The 17216-nt window shown below is 46.6% G+C and overlaps 1 protein-coding gene across 4 annotated transcripts in view; it reads left to right on the top strand.

Annotated features, from left to right (window-relative positions):
- Positions 1-17216, top strand: part of CLCN1 (chloride voltage-gated channel 1) — a 238176-nt gene that overhangs the window by 123165 nt on the left and 97795 nt on the right. For all 4 annotated transcript variants that reach the window (XM_077455098.1, XM_077455099.1, XM_077455097.1 and 1 more), the window contains exons 3-4: positions 2569-2700; positions 7395-7526. In XM_077455098.1, coding sequence (XP_077311224.1) covers positions 2569-2700; positions 7395-7526 — 264 coding nt within the window. The remainder of the gene's footprint in view (positions 1-2568; positions 2701-7394; positions 7527-17216) is intronic.

The raw sequence follows: 17216 nt of genomic DNA on the forward strand, positions 1-17216 counted from the left end.
AGAAAAACAATAGAACAGAACAGAATAAAATATAATATATTCTATTCTGTTCTGTTCTATCGTTTTTCTAGTCTATTTTTTATTTTATTACAATCTTTTCTATCCAAATTTAAAATTAATTCATTTAAAAATTTGAATTTATACTATTCGAAATTCTAATTTATTCTATTCAAATTTGAATTTCAGAAGATGGTTGTATATTCTTTCTATTTTATTCTATTAAATTTTTTTTTTTCTATTCTGTTCTAATCTTTTCTATTTGAATTAGAAATTTTGGAAGATGGTTAGTTACTTATACTTACTTATATATATCTGTCACATCAACTTTTCATACTTGCAGTGTACCAGTGCAAAAAAAACACACACATCTTATTTCATTTATATTTATGGTATCAATGAAGTTGTCAGCATGCCTGATTGAAGAAGTCTCAGATGTCGATCGCAAGGCAAGTGCATATGCTGTATGTTATTGTTCACTTGCCAAAAGTTGTGTATTGTATTTGTCCACTTGCCACGTCACCTGCCACAAGTTGTGTATTGTCCACTTGCCACGACACCTGCCACGAGTGCCACGTGACCGGCCACGAGTGCACGTCGCCTGTCACGAGTACCACGTGGCCTGACGCGAGTGCCACGTGACCGGCCACGAGTGCCACGTGACCGGCCACGAGTGCCACGTGACCGGCCACGAGTGCCACATGACCGGACACGAGTGCCACGTGACTGGACACGAGTGCCACGTGACCGGCCACGAGTGCCATGTGACCAAGTTGTTGATTGTCCACTTGCCTCGTCACCTGCCACCAAGCGGCCCCAGATATGGTCAATATGAAAGTACTTTTCTACAGCAGAGAATGACATTTTGCGACCCGAATTCGGGGCCACATATCTCGGGGTCACTTATAGCTAGAAACACCAAATTTGGTATGCAAACACAATAGAACTAGCACTCCAAATTTGGGGTTTCTAGCACCAAGTGACCCTGAGATACATGGCCCTAAAGTCGGGTCGCAAAATATTTTCGAATCCGGTTGAAATAGTTTCGAATCATATTGAAATCATTTCGAATTCGGTAGAAATATTGTTGAATTTGGTTGAAATATTTTCGAATGCGCCCGATTTTTCGAATTCGGTAGAAAACTAAACGAAATACGAAAACAAATTTAATGAATTTACGAATATAACTAAACGAAATTAATTAATTAACAAATTAAAACGAAACTAAACTAAACAAATTTTTTCCTTTTGCACATGTCTAGTTGGGGCCTCATTCTAAGGTAAGTATCTCATAATGAGCTAGTATGCGGTGCATACTAGCTCATTATGCCTTTTCCTTTGCAGGTAGGAAAAAAAAAAAACATCAGCGGGTTTACAACCGCTTTAACTGATACTTGTGCATTCATGCAACACTACACAAATGCTGTGCTATGTTATAAAACATATCCAATAATAAAAAAAAAAATTATAAAAAAAAATCTTCAGAAATGTAGGTCAAAATGTTTTCTGCTACATGTCTTTTGTAAAAAAAAAAATCCCAATAAGTGTACTGTATATTAATTGGTTTGTGTGAAAGGTATATAGATACTATATTGTAAAAGCGGTGATTAGCGACTTATAGTGTGACTGTAAAAGGGTGACAGGGTGATAATTTGGCGCTGACAGACACTGGTTGGGAAGTACACTGACTGGCACTGAGGTTGCCAGTGAGACTAATACAGTGATCAGTTTTAATGCCGTACACTGTACTAATGACATTGGCTGGGTTAACTGTGTGCCTTTTCAGGGAGAAGAAACAGCCAGATTGCTGTTCCTATATACACAGAGTTCTATGTGTTTGTAAACACAGAACTCTGTGTGTGATTGGACAAGGCTGATCAGCTGGTCTCAGCTGAAATCTGCTGCCAAACTTGTACTGTGTCTAATCACGGGACAGGTCAGCAGGGGGCACATAGATGCCCAGAAGACAGGCAGTGACTTAGAGGCGGCCTGTGCCGCCTGTCCTCAGTAAATCTACTGTGGGCGGGCGGCAAGTGGGTAAAAATGACAATGTTGTCAACTAAAACACTCAATGTCGGCCAATCACACAGACATAGACATATCACACTGGTCATTAGTCAAAATGATCATCAGTCATATTGGCTACCAGTATGACTTGAAAAGATGCCAATACCTTGACTCTCGTTACCGTACATATGTATAGCTAGGTACCGAGCAACAGAAAGAAAATTCAAAGGAATTTTCTAAGGATTTTATAATATTTATTTATACATAAGAAGACAACATACACAATCTAGCTAGATCTAGTGAGATTGTCGCTGCTGTGAGAGTTTTGTGCAAACATGGGCTGAAGGTGCACTAACCGACAATGTTATTGCCATGTCATCGCACACTTCAGGTTCAAAAATTAGGAAAATTCAGTTTAATTTTTTTCTTTTTTTCTATCCAGAGATCCAGCCCCATACATTCATTGGTTCCCACACCCCCAAGGGCTATGGATATACCTGGTTAGGAACCCCTGCAGTAGGGATATGCACTTGGCTGGTCTTATTCTAATTTCTTATCTTGCAGCCTGTGTGCAGAGCGTAAAAAAATATCTCATCAAAAAACTGTGTGAAGACTGGATCTTCTTGGTTCTGCTGGGTCTTGTGATGGCGCTGGTCAGCTGGAGCATGGACTATGCCAGCGCAAAGAGTTTACAAGGTAACGTCATGGCATGTACAGTCTTGGTAAATATTCATATATAATACATGTTTAATGTGTATGCTTTGATGCTTTGTAGTCATACTGTATATGGTCTCAATTGCTCATTACATATGCATCAGAACTGCTGGCTCTTGTCAAATGACTATCCTGTGCAACTCTTTTTCTCATGCTGCAGCATGTGTGGGCAAGGCTGCAATGAGCTCAGAGATGAGGAACACTCTAGTCTAAATTTTAACAGGTTAAGATTCAGGACAACTTAAATAAAATGGATTTGGAATTTGATGAGTTGGGTAGTCCAGTGTACAAGCCACACCTAATAATGAATACCAGAGAAGGTAGACTTTGTAGCTTTAGCGCAAACTTGCAATTCATCCATGCAGGAGGCAAGGTCATGTACTTACATTATATTGCACAAAAGTATTGGGACACCTGCCTTTACACGCACATAAACTTTATTGGCATCCCAGTCCGTAGCAAGATCCATAAAGACATGGATGAGTGAGTTTTTGGTGCAGGAACTTGACTGGCCTGTACAGAGTCCCGGCCTCAACCCGACAGAACACCTTTGGGGTGAATTAGAGTGAAGACTTTGGGCCTCGTCCAAAATCAGTGCCTGACCTCACATATGTGCTTGGGGAAAAATCGTCAAACATTCCCATAGACAAACTCCTAAACCTTGTGAACAGCTTTCCCAGAAGAGTTGAAGCTGTTATAGCTGCAAAGAGTGGGCCAATTCAATACTGAACCCTACGGACTAAGACTGGGATGCCATTAAAGTTCATGTGCGTGTAAAGGCAAGTTACATAGTGGGTGAGATTGAAAAAAGACACATCAAGTCCAACCTATGTGTGTGATTATATGTCAGTATTACATTGTATATCCCTGTATGTTGTGGTCATTCAGGTGCTTATCCAATAGTTTTTTTGAAACTATTGATGCTCCCCGCTGAGACCAACACCTGTGGAAGGGAATTCCACATCCTTGCCGCTCTTACAGTAAAGAACCCTCTACGTAGTTTAATGTTAAACCTCTTTTCTTCTAATTTTGGACACGTGCCTTGTTAAACTCCCTTCCGCAAAAAAGTTTTATCCCTATTGTGGGGTCATCAGTATGGTATTTATAAATTTAAATCATATCCCCTCTCAAGCGTCTCTTCTCCAGAGAAAATAAGTTCAGTGCTCACAACCTTTCCTCATAACTAATATCCTCCAGACCCTTTATTAGTTTTTCTGCCCTTCTTTGTACTCACTCCATTTGCTGTACATCCTTCCTTTGAACTGGTGCCCAGAACTGGACAGCATACTGCAGGTGCGGCTGGACCAGAGTCTTGTAGAGCGGGAGAATTATTGTTTTATCTCTGGAGTTGATCCCCTTTTTAATGAATGCCAATATTCTGTTTGCTTTGTAAGCAGCAGCTTAGCATTGCAAGTCATTGCTGAGCCTATAATCTACTAGGAACCCCCAGGTCCTTTTCCATCCTAGATTCCCCCAGAGGTTCTCCCCCCTAGTGTGTAGATTGCATTCATATTTTTGCCACCCAAATGCATTATTTTACATTTACTACATTGAACCTCATTTGCAATGTAGTTGCCCACCCCATTCATTTTTTCAGATCTTTCTGCAAGATTTCCACATTCTGCAGAGATGTTATTGCCCTGCTTAGCTTAGTATTGTCTGCAAATACAGAGATTGAACTGTTTACCCCATCCTCCAGGTTGTTTATGAACAAATTACATAGGATTGGTCCCTGCACAGAACCCTGGGGAACCCCACTACCCACCCCTGACCATTCCGAGTACTGCCCATTTATCACCACCCTCTGAACTCGCCCTTGTAGCCAGTTTTCAATCCATGTACTCACCCCATGGTCCATGCCAACGGAACTTATTTTGTACAGTAAACGTTTATGGGGAACTGTGTCAAATGCTTTTGAAAAATCCAGATGCACCATGTCTACAGGCCTTCCTTTATCTAGATGGCAACTCGCCTCCTTATAGAAGGTTAGTAGATTGGTTTGGCAAGAATGATTCTTCATGAATCCATGCTGATTACTGCTAATGATACAACTCTCATTACTAAAATCTTGTATATAGTTCCTTATCATCCCTTATCATAACTGGTCTGTAATTCCCAGGGATGTATTTTGGGCCCTTTTTAAATATTGGTGCTACATTGGCTTTTCTCCAATCAGCTGGTACCATTCCAGTCAGAAGACTGTCAGTAAAAATGAGGAACAATGGTCTGGCAATTAATTACTTAACTCAGTGCTGGATTAACGTAGGGGCTATTGGAGCTGCAGCTCCAGGCCCCTATCTTAATATAGGCCCAGCTACCCAAAAAGGACATGGAAAGCAATGGGTCAACGGGAAGAGATCTCCCCTGACGGGCCCTGCATTCCACATGCACCACCTGGGCAGGGTGGTGGGATTGATAATGGGCACTGCATGAGCAGTCCTAACAGAAGCCTGGGGCATGTCAATGCAGGGCTCTTACAGAAGTCTGGGGCTTCTATAGTGTTAGGTCTGTGCAGCTGCACTCTTTCAGCTCAGAGTGCACGCCAATGCACGGCCCTTACAGAAACATGGCAAATCAAATGCCAGGCTTCACTAGTGTTATGCCTGTGCGGCTGCTCTACTTTTGAGTTTGGGCGTATGCCAGCACAGGCTCATGGAAAGCAGAAGGGTGCCCAGTAAAAGGCCCACCAAAATCCTCAGCACCAAGCACATGATGCTCTTAATCCGGCCCTGACTTAACTGAGTTCCCTGAATACCCTCGGGTGCAAGCCATCTGGTCCCGGTGATTTATTACGTTTCCCAAGTCTAATTTTAATTCTGTCCTCTGTTAACCATGGAGCTTCCATGCTTCCTGTGATGTGCCATGAGGATAAACACTGAAGTTTTGGTTACTGAAGCCCCCCCGATTCCCTTGTGAAGACTGAGGAGAAGAATAAGTTCAATACCTTTGCCATCTCCTCATCCTTTGTAACCAGATGTCCTTCCTTCATTCTTTCTGGGGCCAGTATGGTCTGTTCTTCCTTTTTTACTGTTTACATACTTAAAGAATTTATTGGGATTTTTTTTGCTCTCCTCTGCTATGTGTCTTTCGTGTTCTATCTTAGCTGCCCTAATTGCACCCTTACATTTCTTCTTGCATTCTTTATAAAGTCTGAATGCTGATGATGATCCCTCAACCTTGTATTTTTTGAAGGCCTTCTCCTTTGCTTTTATATGCATTTTTACATTGGAGTTAAGCCATCCAGGACTTTTGTTCGCTCTTTTAAATTTATTTCTCATTGGGATGCATTGGCTTATGTCCTTATTTAATATGCTCTTAAAACAAACCCATCTCTCCTCTGTGTTCTTTGTTCCTAAGATTTTATCCCAATTTATGCCTTCTAGCAAGGTTCGTAGCTTAGGGAAGTGTCCCAATACTTTTGGAAATATATAGTGTATTTTCAACTTTCTCGTATTTTAACTTGATCTGCCTCAGCAGCTCAGAGAATATTGGGTAATTCTGGGTATGGAGGAACATTTGCCCCTTCCTTCCCACAAAGTCACAAAGAGGTGCTCAATCCTTTGAAGAGCGAGGGCTACTTAAGGGATTTGGTAAATGGTTGCAGGCCACAATAAACTGAAATGGTTCAGAATTTAAAATTTTTTTATATTTTAAATAGGGACAGGACAGGAGATGGCACTACCGAAGAAGCATCGGCTTTTACTCTCTCCAAAGCCACCTGTTTCCTCTTTTGCCAGCCCGATACACTCTGATGCTCTGGGTTGCTGGGTCAGCCAGCCCAGATCGCAATCAATGGGTTGCCCATCCCTGGCATGCATTTCCCTGGTTTGAGGTCTATAGCTACATCAGAGGGCTCCGAAAGCTACATCTGTCCCGTGGGCCACAGGTTGAGCACCCGTGATGTAGTACTTAGCACCTGGACAGCCAATCACCAGGCTCCAGCACTGATATGTGGGAATGTAGGTTCTCATTTGTCCAGGTCAACATTGAAGATGTTTCGTAGCTTATCCAAGCCACTTCTTTGGATGTTCTTCAGTTCAGTTAGTACTGAAGAAGTGGCTTGGAAAAGCTACGAAACATCTTCAATATTATAGAACAAGTCCAGTTATACATGACTAACTACAAATATTCAATTTACTCAGGATTTCCCTTCCTAACCAATGGATCCAAAAAGTCTGCCATACAGTATAAGGATACAAAAGGAGCACCAAACCCAAACTGGTTAATGGCTCATTTAGGTACATAGAGGATCTACTTACCTGACTGTTCGCTCCTCCGTGTTTGCTAGACCGGTCCCTGCAGTGTTTTCTGCCCCATGCTCCAGTGGTCTGAAGTCCTGACATCATCAGGTCCATAGCCCTGCATTGGAGTGGGTAACGCAGAGGGACAGTCCATCGCTGGAGAGTGGGGAGAGCGCCATCTGCTGGGGGAGCAGAGAATCAGGTAGGTTAAAGTGCAAAAACTCTCCCCTAGATTAGTTAACCCTTGCAGGATGGGTCCAGCCCCACTGCAATGGATCATTTTTAAGCTCCCCAAAGTTGGGTATTAAATAAAATTGAGCCAAGACCATTATAGTTTATTTTTAAAAATTTCAACAAAAATGTGTTGAAATCACAGCCAGTTGTGGTTTTGTATGTCTTTTCATACTGTCTTCTACTTTCCATGTCCATGTCCAGCCTACAGATGGATGTATCAAGGAGCCGCTCAACATAACGTCTGGTACCAGTATATTGCCTGGGTGGCGTTTCCGATGGTCCTTATATTGTTTGCTGCTGTTTTCTGTCACATAGTATCTCCACAGGCCATAGGTAAGTGGCTTTCGCTATTTGTTCCCAATGTATCAGGTATTATAAAGCCACTTTGTGTATATTATGCCGCGTACACACGATCAAACAATCCGGTGGAAAAGTCCGGCAAACTCAAGTCCGCCAAACAATCCCCACGTGTGTAGCCTCCGGCATACTTTTTTGACCCGACAGTACGGCGGACTTAGAATTTCGTGTTGCACATCAATCTGCCTGCCGTACTCGCATTTCGGCGGACAATCCAGCCGTGTGTGTGCCAGTCCGCCATACTTTTGAAATGAGCGGACTTTTCCCGCCCGGAGAAAAGTCCGCTCATTTCGAGCGGGTCTCCAGGTAGGCGGGGCCCGCGAAGGAGACGTCGCTGGCCCCGCCGCCTGGTATGGACTTAAAGGGGAACCCCCAACACCGATAAAAATCGGCGTGGGGGTCCCCCCAAGTCCACAACAGACCCTTGTCCGAGCACGCTACCCGGCCGGCCAGGAAAGGGGGGCGAGCGAGCGCCCCCCCCTCCTGAGCCGTACCAGGCTGCGTGCCCTCAACATGGGGGGTGCCTTGGGGAAGGGGGGGCCGCGCGGCCCCCCCACCCCAAAGCACCTTGTCCCCATGTTGATGAGTCTGCGGGCGGGGGGCTTATCGGAATCTGGGAGCCCCCTTTAATAAGGGGGCACCCGGATACCGGCCCCCCACCCTATGTGAATGAGTATGGGGTACAATGTACCCCTACCCATTCACCTGTAAAATAAAAGTACAAAAAAAACACAACACACGAGATAAAATACTTTATTGCACAGCTCTGGGGGTCTTCCGTCTTCGGGGGTCTTCTCGCCGGACTCCTCCGCTATCTTCTTGTAGCTCTTTTGCTAGCAGAGGAGTCCGGCTTTCTTCCTCGCCGCCGGCCTCTTCTCCCGACTTCGGGGGTCTTGTCCCCCTCTTCGGTTCTTCTGCCGGGCCACCGCGCCTTCTTATAGCTCTTTTACAGGCGGTGGCCCGGTCTTCTGTCGCCGCTGCCGCCTTCCGTTCTTCTTCTTCTTCTTCTTCTTCTTCTTCTCCTTCTTCTCCTGGAGATGTTGACTCGACGCTCTCTCCGGCCACAATGCCAAGGACGCGCTGCGCGGCCACTTATATAGGGACAAGGGGCGGTGTCACATGGCTTTATGTCACATGGGTTGGTGTCACATGGTGACCCCGCCCCCTTATGATGTCACAGTCCCCATGTGACATCAACCCATGTGACCAACCCATGTGACATAAAGCCATGTGACACCGCCCCTTGTCCCTATATAAGTGGCCGCGCAGCGCGTCCCTGGCATTGTGGCCGGAGAGAGCGTCGAGTCAACATCTCCAGGAGAAGAAGGAGAAGAAGAAGAAGAAGAAGAAGAACGGAAGGCGGCAGCGGCGACAGAAGACCGGGCCACCGCCTGTAAAAGAGCTATAAGAAGGCGCGGTGGCCCGGCAGAAGAACCGAAGAGGGGGACAAGACCCCCGAAGTCGGAAGAAGAGGCCGGCGGCGAGGAAGAAAGCCGGACTCCTCCGCTAGCAAAAGAGCTACAAGAAGATAGCGGAGGAGTCCGGCGAGAAGACCCCCGAAGACGGAAGACCCCCGGAGCTGTGCAATAAAGTATTTTATCTTGTGTGTTGTGTTTTTTTTGTACTTTTATTTTACAGGTGAATGGGTAGGGGTACATTGTACCCCATACTCATTCACATAGGGTGGGGGGCCAGTATCCGGGGGCCCCCTTATTAAAGGGGGCTCCCGGATTCCGATAAGCCCCCCGCCCGCAGACCCCGACAACCAACGGCCAGGGTTGTCGGGAAGAGGCCCTTGTCCTCATCAACATGGGGACAAGGTGCTTTGGGGTGGGGGGGGCACGGCCTGGTACGGCTCAGGAGGGGGGGCGCTCGCTCGCCCCCCTTTCCTGGCCGGCCGGGTAGCGTGCTCGGACAAGGGTCTGTTGTGGACTTGGGGGGGACCCCACGCCGATTTTTTTCGGCGTTGGGGTTCCCCTTTAAGTCCATACAAGGCGGCGGGGCCAGCGACGTCTCCTTCACGGGCCCCGCCTACCTGGAGACGCGCTCGAAATGAGCGGACTTTCCTCCGCATGTGTGGGCGAGTCCGTTCATTTCAAAAGTAGGGCGGATAGTACGGCGGACTTAGTACGCCGTATTAGTCCGCTAAAAAAGTGCCGTGTGTGGGCAAGTAGCCCGTTCGGAAAGTCCGACGGACAGTCTGGCGGGAAGTCCGCCAGACTAAATACGTCGGACATACCGCTACGTGTGTACGCGGCTTAAGCTGTAATATAATAAATGTTTGTTTTGGGGTTTAATACCACTTTAAGTTGATCCAACTACGCTGCTTTAAATCGGTAGTAAACCCAGTTTCAAAAAACACTTACATTCCCAGCATGCCGGAAATGCTAACTTTCACATTGGTTGTGCTCTCAACCAAACTTTCAAACCATCCAATGGCTGGTTTCATAACTGATCACATGTGCAGCATTATGGCAGTTGAAGAATCATTAGAGGCCAAGATGGCAGCTTCCTTGACTGAAAACGATAGAAGGGTTTACTTCCACTTTAAATTTAAATATGCATTTCTGCCTAGGGCAGGGTGGCTACACTAATTTAAAGACAGACTGATGTAGTATTATTAAATACATTTGGGGCCAGTTCACACCGGGATCAGAGTGCATCCCTGTGCGGTGCAAATTACACCGGAATACTGAAAAAAGTAGTTCATGCTCTACTTTTAAAAGCACGTCACACCAAATCACATGGTAAATTCGCGCAAATTCGCTTTACATAGGATTACCACAATATCAACTTGCGAGATTACAACTGATCCAAAACACGGCGGTAAGGCTGATAACAGGAAAAAAAACCTGGGAATCCATCTCTCCTTCACTGAGGAGCTTACATTGGCTAACCGTAAAAAATCGGATCACGTTCAAGACCCTTTGCCTCACCCACAAATGCGTGCATAGAGAAGCTCTGCAATACCTAATGGAGAAAATAAATCATTACACACCAAACCACAGTCTTCGATCAGCCAACAAAAACCTCCTCCTCGTGCCCAAAGCCCGGTATAAATCCAAGGGTGATCGGAGATTCGCTGTCCAAGGGCCTCGGCTATGGAATTCTCTACCAATCAACATCAGCCTGGAAGAAAATCACCTGGCTTTTAGGAAAAAACTCAAGACCTTCCTCTTTTAGCAGATGATCAAAGCTCGCCACAGCGCCTAGAAGCGATTCAGTTCGCATTGTGTGCTATACAAGTATTTCATTCATTCATTCATGTGATTTGGTGCCACCAAACACTATATATGTGATCTGTGTTTGGGGTGCCATTAACATTACATTGACACCTGCATGCAGATCGCAAGGGCAGTGCCTTTCCACCACTGCGTTCTGGTATGAACTGGTCCCTCTGTCCCATACCTGGTCCAAGGCAAAGTGATGAGAGGGTCTCCCTTGCGGCCGAGAGCAGAGCGCCCCTGAAGGTGCTAACAGGTAGTCCTATGCTCAAAGAAGTAGGGATTACCAGCTGCGACAGGCTGAAGTGATGAGGAGATGTATGCTGGATGGGGGCTGAAGAAGAGGATACGCTGCTGGGCAGGAATCCCTCAGAGGTACCAGATGAGGCTTGGCGGAAGGGAGAGCCAGGAGCAGAGTCAGGAGCCAGGCCAGTATCATACACAGAATATGAGCCATGGGTAAGGCAGCAAGCAGAGTCAGGAGAAGCTGGGGTCATACACTGATAATCAGACAGCAGTGGAGTCAGAGTTAAGCAGGCAGAAGCAGAGTCACTGGAACAAGCTGAAGGTCAAAGCCAGGAATGGAGACAAGACAGGTCAAAGGCAAGCCAGGTCAGTAGCAGGAAATCCAATACCGGGAACAGGAACTCAGGAACACACAGGGGAGCTGAAGATCATCCAGCAACTAGTGGCTCATTCTGCTGGCTTTATATAGGTCACATGGTTGGCGAATATGTATGTGCCAATCTACGGTTCCGTTGAGCATTAGCAGATGTGCCAGTTCTTCTGCAAAGCATTCTCTGACACCCTCAAAGGAAATCCATGGTTCTCATTGTGGTTGGTGAGCTCCCACTGTAATGTGTAAGTATGCAAATCACACTTACCTCCTACTTAGTCCTCCAGGCTACCATCTCTACCATCTCTGCTGCCGTTTCTTAATCCTGCAAGCTGCCATCACTGCTGCTACTTCTTAATCCTGCAAGCTGCGATCTCGGCCACCGCTTCTAAGTCCTACAAGCCACCATCTCTGCCACCACCTTTTAGTCCTGCAGGCCACCATCTCTGCCACCGCTTCTTATGCCCCATACACACAGTCAGACTTTCTGTCAGAAAATGTGCGATCGGATTGTGTTGTTGGAAATTCCAATCATGTGTGGGCTCCAGCAGACTTTTTCTGTTGGAATTTCCAACACACAAAGTTTGAGAGCTGGATCTAAAATTTTCCAACCACAAAATCCGATTGTTTAAATTCCGATCGTGTGTAGACAAATCCGCCACACAAAGTGCCACGCATGCTCAGAATAAATTACGAGATGGAAACTATTGGCTACTGGCCCGTTTATAGTCCCGTCATACGTGATATACGTCACCTCGTTCTGAACGATCGTTTTTCCGACAACTTATGCGACCGTGTGTATGCAAGCTTGGGACAAAATCTGCCGGAAAAAATCAGACGGATTTTGTCGTTGGACTGTCCGACCGTGTGTACGGTGCATTTTTCCTGCACATCACCATCTCTGCCAACGCTTTCTAGTCTTGCAAGCCACCATCTCTGCCACCACCTCTCTGTCCTGCAAGACACCATCTTTGCCACCGCTTCCTAGTCTTGCAAGCCTCCATCTCTGCCACCACTTTTTAGTCCTCTTATATAGGGACATCACCGATTTATGTCCCCGCCCATTATGATGTCACAGTCCCATCATCCTCTGGGACTGTGACATCATAATGGGCGGGGACATCAACCAGTGATGTCCCTATATAAGTCGCCGCACGCCGCGTGTCCTGTCATAGTGACTGGAGACAGCGACGAGGCAACATCTCCAGAAGAGAAGAAGAGAAGAACAGAAGATGGCGACATCACTGACAGAAGACCGGGCCACCACTTGTAAAAGAGCTAGAAGAAGGCACGGTGGCCTAGCAAGAAGAACCGAAGAGGGGGACAAGACCCCCGAAGTCGGAAGAAGAGGGCGGCAGCGAAGAAGAAAGCCGGGCTCCTCCGCTAGTAAAAGAGCTAGCAGAAGATAGTGGAGGAGTCCGGCGAGAAGACCCCCGAAGACGGAAGAAGACCCCCGGAGCTGTGTCTGATATGGACCTGGGGGGGACCCCCACGCAGTTTTTTTGGCATAGGGATTCCCCTTTAAGTCCATACCAGGTGACGGGGCCAGCGACGCTTCCTTCGGTGGTCAAGGCTACCTGGAGCCGCTCTCAAAATAAGCGGACTTTTCTCCGGGCGGGAAAAGTCCGTTCATTTCAAAAGTACGGCAGACTGGCGCACACACATGTACTGTCCGCCGAAATGCGAGTCCGGCGGACAGATTGATGTGCAAAACTCCAATCTTAGTCCGACGGACTTATGGGTAAAAAAAGTCTACACACAGGTGGATTGTCCAGCGGACTTGAGCCACCTGTCATCTTTGCCATCACATCTTAGTCCTGCAGAGCACCAAATCTGCCACTGCTTCTTAGTACCGCAAGCCACCATCTCTGCTGCCACTTCTTAGTCCTGCAAACCACCATGTCTGTTGCCACTTCTTAGTCATGCAAGCCACAATCTCTGCTGTAGTTTTTTAGTCCTGCAAGCCACCATATCTGCTGCCACTTTTTAGGCCTGCAAGCCACCATCTCTGTTGCTGCTTCTTAGTCCTGCAGATTACCATCTCTGCGGCTGCTCCTAATACTGTAAGCTACCATCTTCTTACAAGCCACCATCTCAATGGTTGCTTTATAGTCCTGTAGGTCACCATCTCTGCCACCCCTTCTTAGTCCTGCAAGCCACTATCTCTGTTGCTGCTTCTTAGTCCTGCAAGCCACCATCTCTGCTGTCGCTTCTTAGTCCTGCAGGCTGATATTTCTGCCACCGCATCTTAGTTCTGCAAGCAACTATCTCTGCTGTTGCTTCTTAGTCCTGTAGGTCACCATCTCTACCACTGTTTCTTAATCCTGCAAACCACTATCTCCATTGCTGCCTGCAAGCAACCATCTCTGCTGTCACTTCTTAGTTCAGCAGGCTGATATTTCTGCCACCGCTTCTTAGTCCTGCAAGCAACTATCTCTGCTGTCGCTTCTTAGTCCAGTAGGTCACCATCTCTACCACCTTTTCTTAATCCTGCAAGCCACAATCTCTGCTGTTGCTTCTTTGTCCTGCAAGCTATCATCTCTGCTGCCACTTATCAGTCTAGCAAGCCACCATCTCTGCTACCACTTCTTAGTCCTGCAAACCACCATCTCTGTTGCTTTCTGCTTTTTAGTTCTGCAAGCCACCATTTCTACCAGAGTCTCTTAGTCCTGCAAGCCACCATCTCTGCCAGCATCTCTGCCACCATTTGTTAGTCCTGCAGGCCACCATTTCTGCCACCGCTTCTTAGTCCTGCACATCACCATCTCTGCCACCACTTCTTAGTCCTGCAAGACACCATCTCTGCCATCGTTTCTTAGTCTTGTAAGCCAACATCTCTGCCACCGCTTCTTAATCCTGCACATCACCATCTCTGCGGCCAGTTTTTAGTCCTACAAGCCACCCGACATCTCTGCCATTGCACCTTAGTCCTTAGTCCTGCAGGCCGCCAACTCTGCCACTGCTTGTTAGTCCTGCAAGCCACCATGTCTGCTTCCACTTCTCAGTCCTACAGGCCACCATGTCTGTTGCCGCTTCTTAGTCCTGCAATCCACAATCTCTGCTGTAGTTTCTTAGTCCTGCAATCCACAATCTCTGTTGTAGTTTCTTAGTCCTGCAAGCCACCATATCTGCTGCTACTTTTTAGCCCTTCAAGCCACCATCTCTGTTGCTGCTTCTTAGTCCCACACATTACCATCTCTACCACCGCTTCTTAGTCCTACAAGCCACCTGCCATCTCTGCCATTGCATCTTAGTCCTTAGTCCTGCAGGCCACCAACTCTGCCACTGCTTCTTAGTCCTGCAAGCCACTTTTTTTGCTGCCACTTCTTAGTCCTACAAGCCACCATGTCTGTTGCGGCTTCTTAGCCCTTGTACACACGGTCGGAGAATCTGTCGGAATGAGTCTTATCGGACCGTGTTGTCAGATAATCCGACTGTGTGTGGTATGCATCGGACTGATTCCGTCCGAATCTCCGTCCGACCCAATTTTCCAACATGTTGGAAATATTTCCCGACCAACTGGGCCGGACGGACCTAATCCGATCATGTGTAGAGCATTTTCATCGGACCAAGTGCCACGCATGCTCAGATCAAATTCCTACATCAAAGCTATTGGCTACTAGCCTGAATGTAGTCCCATCGTAACGAAATTACGTCATCACGTTCTGAAAGATCGGATTTTTCGCAAACTTGGCCCGACCGCGTGTATGCAACAGTTTCGGACACAATCCGTCGGACTAAATCCGACGGGCAAAATCCGACGGATTTGGTTGGCAAAATCTCCGACCGTGTGTACGTGGGCTTAGACCTGCAAGCCACAATCTCTCCTGTAATTTCTTAGTCCTGCAAGCCACCATCTCTGTTGCCGCTTCTTAGTCCTGCATGCCACCATCCCTGTTGCAGCTTCTTGGTTCTGCAAGCCACAATCTCTGCCTTCGCTGCTTAGTCCTGCAAGCCACCATCTCTGCTGCCACTTCTTAGTCCTGCAAGCCACCATCTCTTTTGCTGCTTCTTATGCCACGTACACACGGGCGATCTGTATGGCGTACTTAGTCCGTCGAAACACATTTCAGCGGACAGTCCGCTCATGTGTGGGCTTCAGCGGACTTTTTCAGCGTGCAGTCTGGCGTACTAAGTATTTCGGATTTTTCGAAATTCTGTCCGTCGTACTTTGGTTTCAGCGGACAATCCGCTCGTCAGTAGGCTAGTTCGACGGACTAAGAATGGCGCATGCCCAGAAAGGATTTACACGGCGGAAGGGTGTTTTGCTGTGTATTGGACTTCCTATTTCTAGTCCCGTCGTACGTGCTGTACACGTCATCGCGCAAGCTTTCGACGGACTGTTTGGCTATCCGTGTGTGGTCAAGTCCGTTCAGTCGAAAGTATGACGGACTGTCCATCAGATTGTATGACGGACTAAGTACGCCATACAGTCCGCTCATGTGTACGCGGCATTAGTTGTGCAAGCAACCATTTCTACCAGAGCTTCTTAGTTCTGCAAGCCATTGCATCTTAGTCCTGCAAAACTCCTCTTGCAAGTCGTCATATCTGCTGCTGCTTCTTAGCCCTGCAAGCCACTATCTCTGCACCGCTTCTTAGTCCTGCAAACCACCGCCATCTCTGCTGTCACTTGTTAGTCCTACAAGCCACCACTTCTACAAGAGCTTTTAGTTCTGCAACCCACCATTTCTGCCAAAGCTTCTTAGTTCTGTAACCCACCATTTTTCTGCTGTGCCTTAGTCCTGAAAAACTCTTCTTCACCCACTGGATGGCTACTGATGATGCAGCTTCTGCACATGTGCCTTGCAGTATACACGGATATAAAAATTTGATTTGAAAAATGTGATATAAAGATTTGCAAAAGAGATGCTGCATGTTTCTAATTCCTAGGTTTCAGTAGAATATTTATGGGGGAACCAGGGAAAACGAAATATAATCAGATTAAATCTCAATTTTAAAGGGCAACACCGAGAACACCCCGTTATGTTTCCTCCAGGTAAAACAGTTTCTTCCCATGATACAAAAGCATACAGGTAGTTTAAATAGATTCATTAATTGCTCCTAGTGATTGACTGATATGACCATGGTAGAGACTCTAGATTGAAAGTTCCTTTGGTTTCAGGGATAGTTGTGAATGTGACTATGTATGTGTTGGTGATATACAATACTGGAAATAAACCGCAGCCGTGATACCACTATGATGGGATATCTGGGGGTGGGCAGTCATGGGAACAAGAGACCGTGTCAGCTGCTTTGGATGCTGCATGCATCACCCAGCTTCTGCCAACGTGAGTCACCCACACCTAAGAGGGGCTCTGTCCATCTTGTGGTCACTGCGTGCCAGCCCATCACCCCGCGTAACCTCCTCCATGCTGCCAGCACACACATATTACTCATGCTGATGAATACTGCCCATGATATACAGCTATTAAATGGGTTTTCCACTTTAAAAATGGAATCTGTACTCTGAGCAGGTGCTATGGTGTAGAGGAGGGGTGCAGGGGAAATATGCAATGCCCACTATCTCTGCTGAATGTTTTGTTTATTATATATTATGGCACATGTAATTGGAGGAGCTAAAACACACAAAGGTGGACAGGGACACCCAAAATTGCCAGCTGGGCATGAAAAAAGTTGGGAATTTTGGAAGTGAGATCTCACTTTTGTACTTTATCTTCTCTTCTGTTTCTCATTCTCACATTCCCTCTCTCTCCCCCATCTCGCTATTCACTTTCTATTTCTCATATTTACACTCTCTCTCTCTCTCTCTCCCTTTCTCCCCACCCTTCTCTTCTCTCTTCTATTTTTCATTTCACATTACCCCCC

The sequence above is a fragment of the Lithobates pipiens genome, unplaced genomic scaffold (genome assembly GCF_037356315.1).
Source record: "Lithobates pipiens isolate NorthernLeopardFrog02 unplaced genomic scaffold, aLitPip1_a1.2 Scaffold_25, whole genome shotgun sequence".
Classification (NCBI taxonomy): domain Eukaryota; kingdom Metazoa; phylum Chordata; class Amphibia; order Anura; family Ranidae; genus Lithobates; species Lithobates pipiens.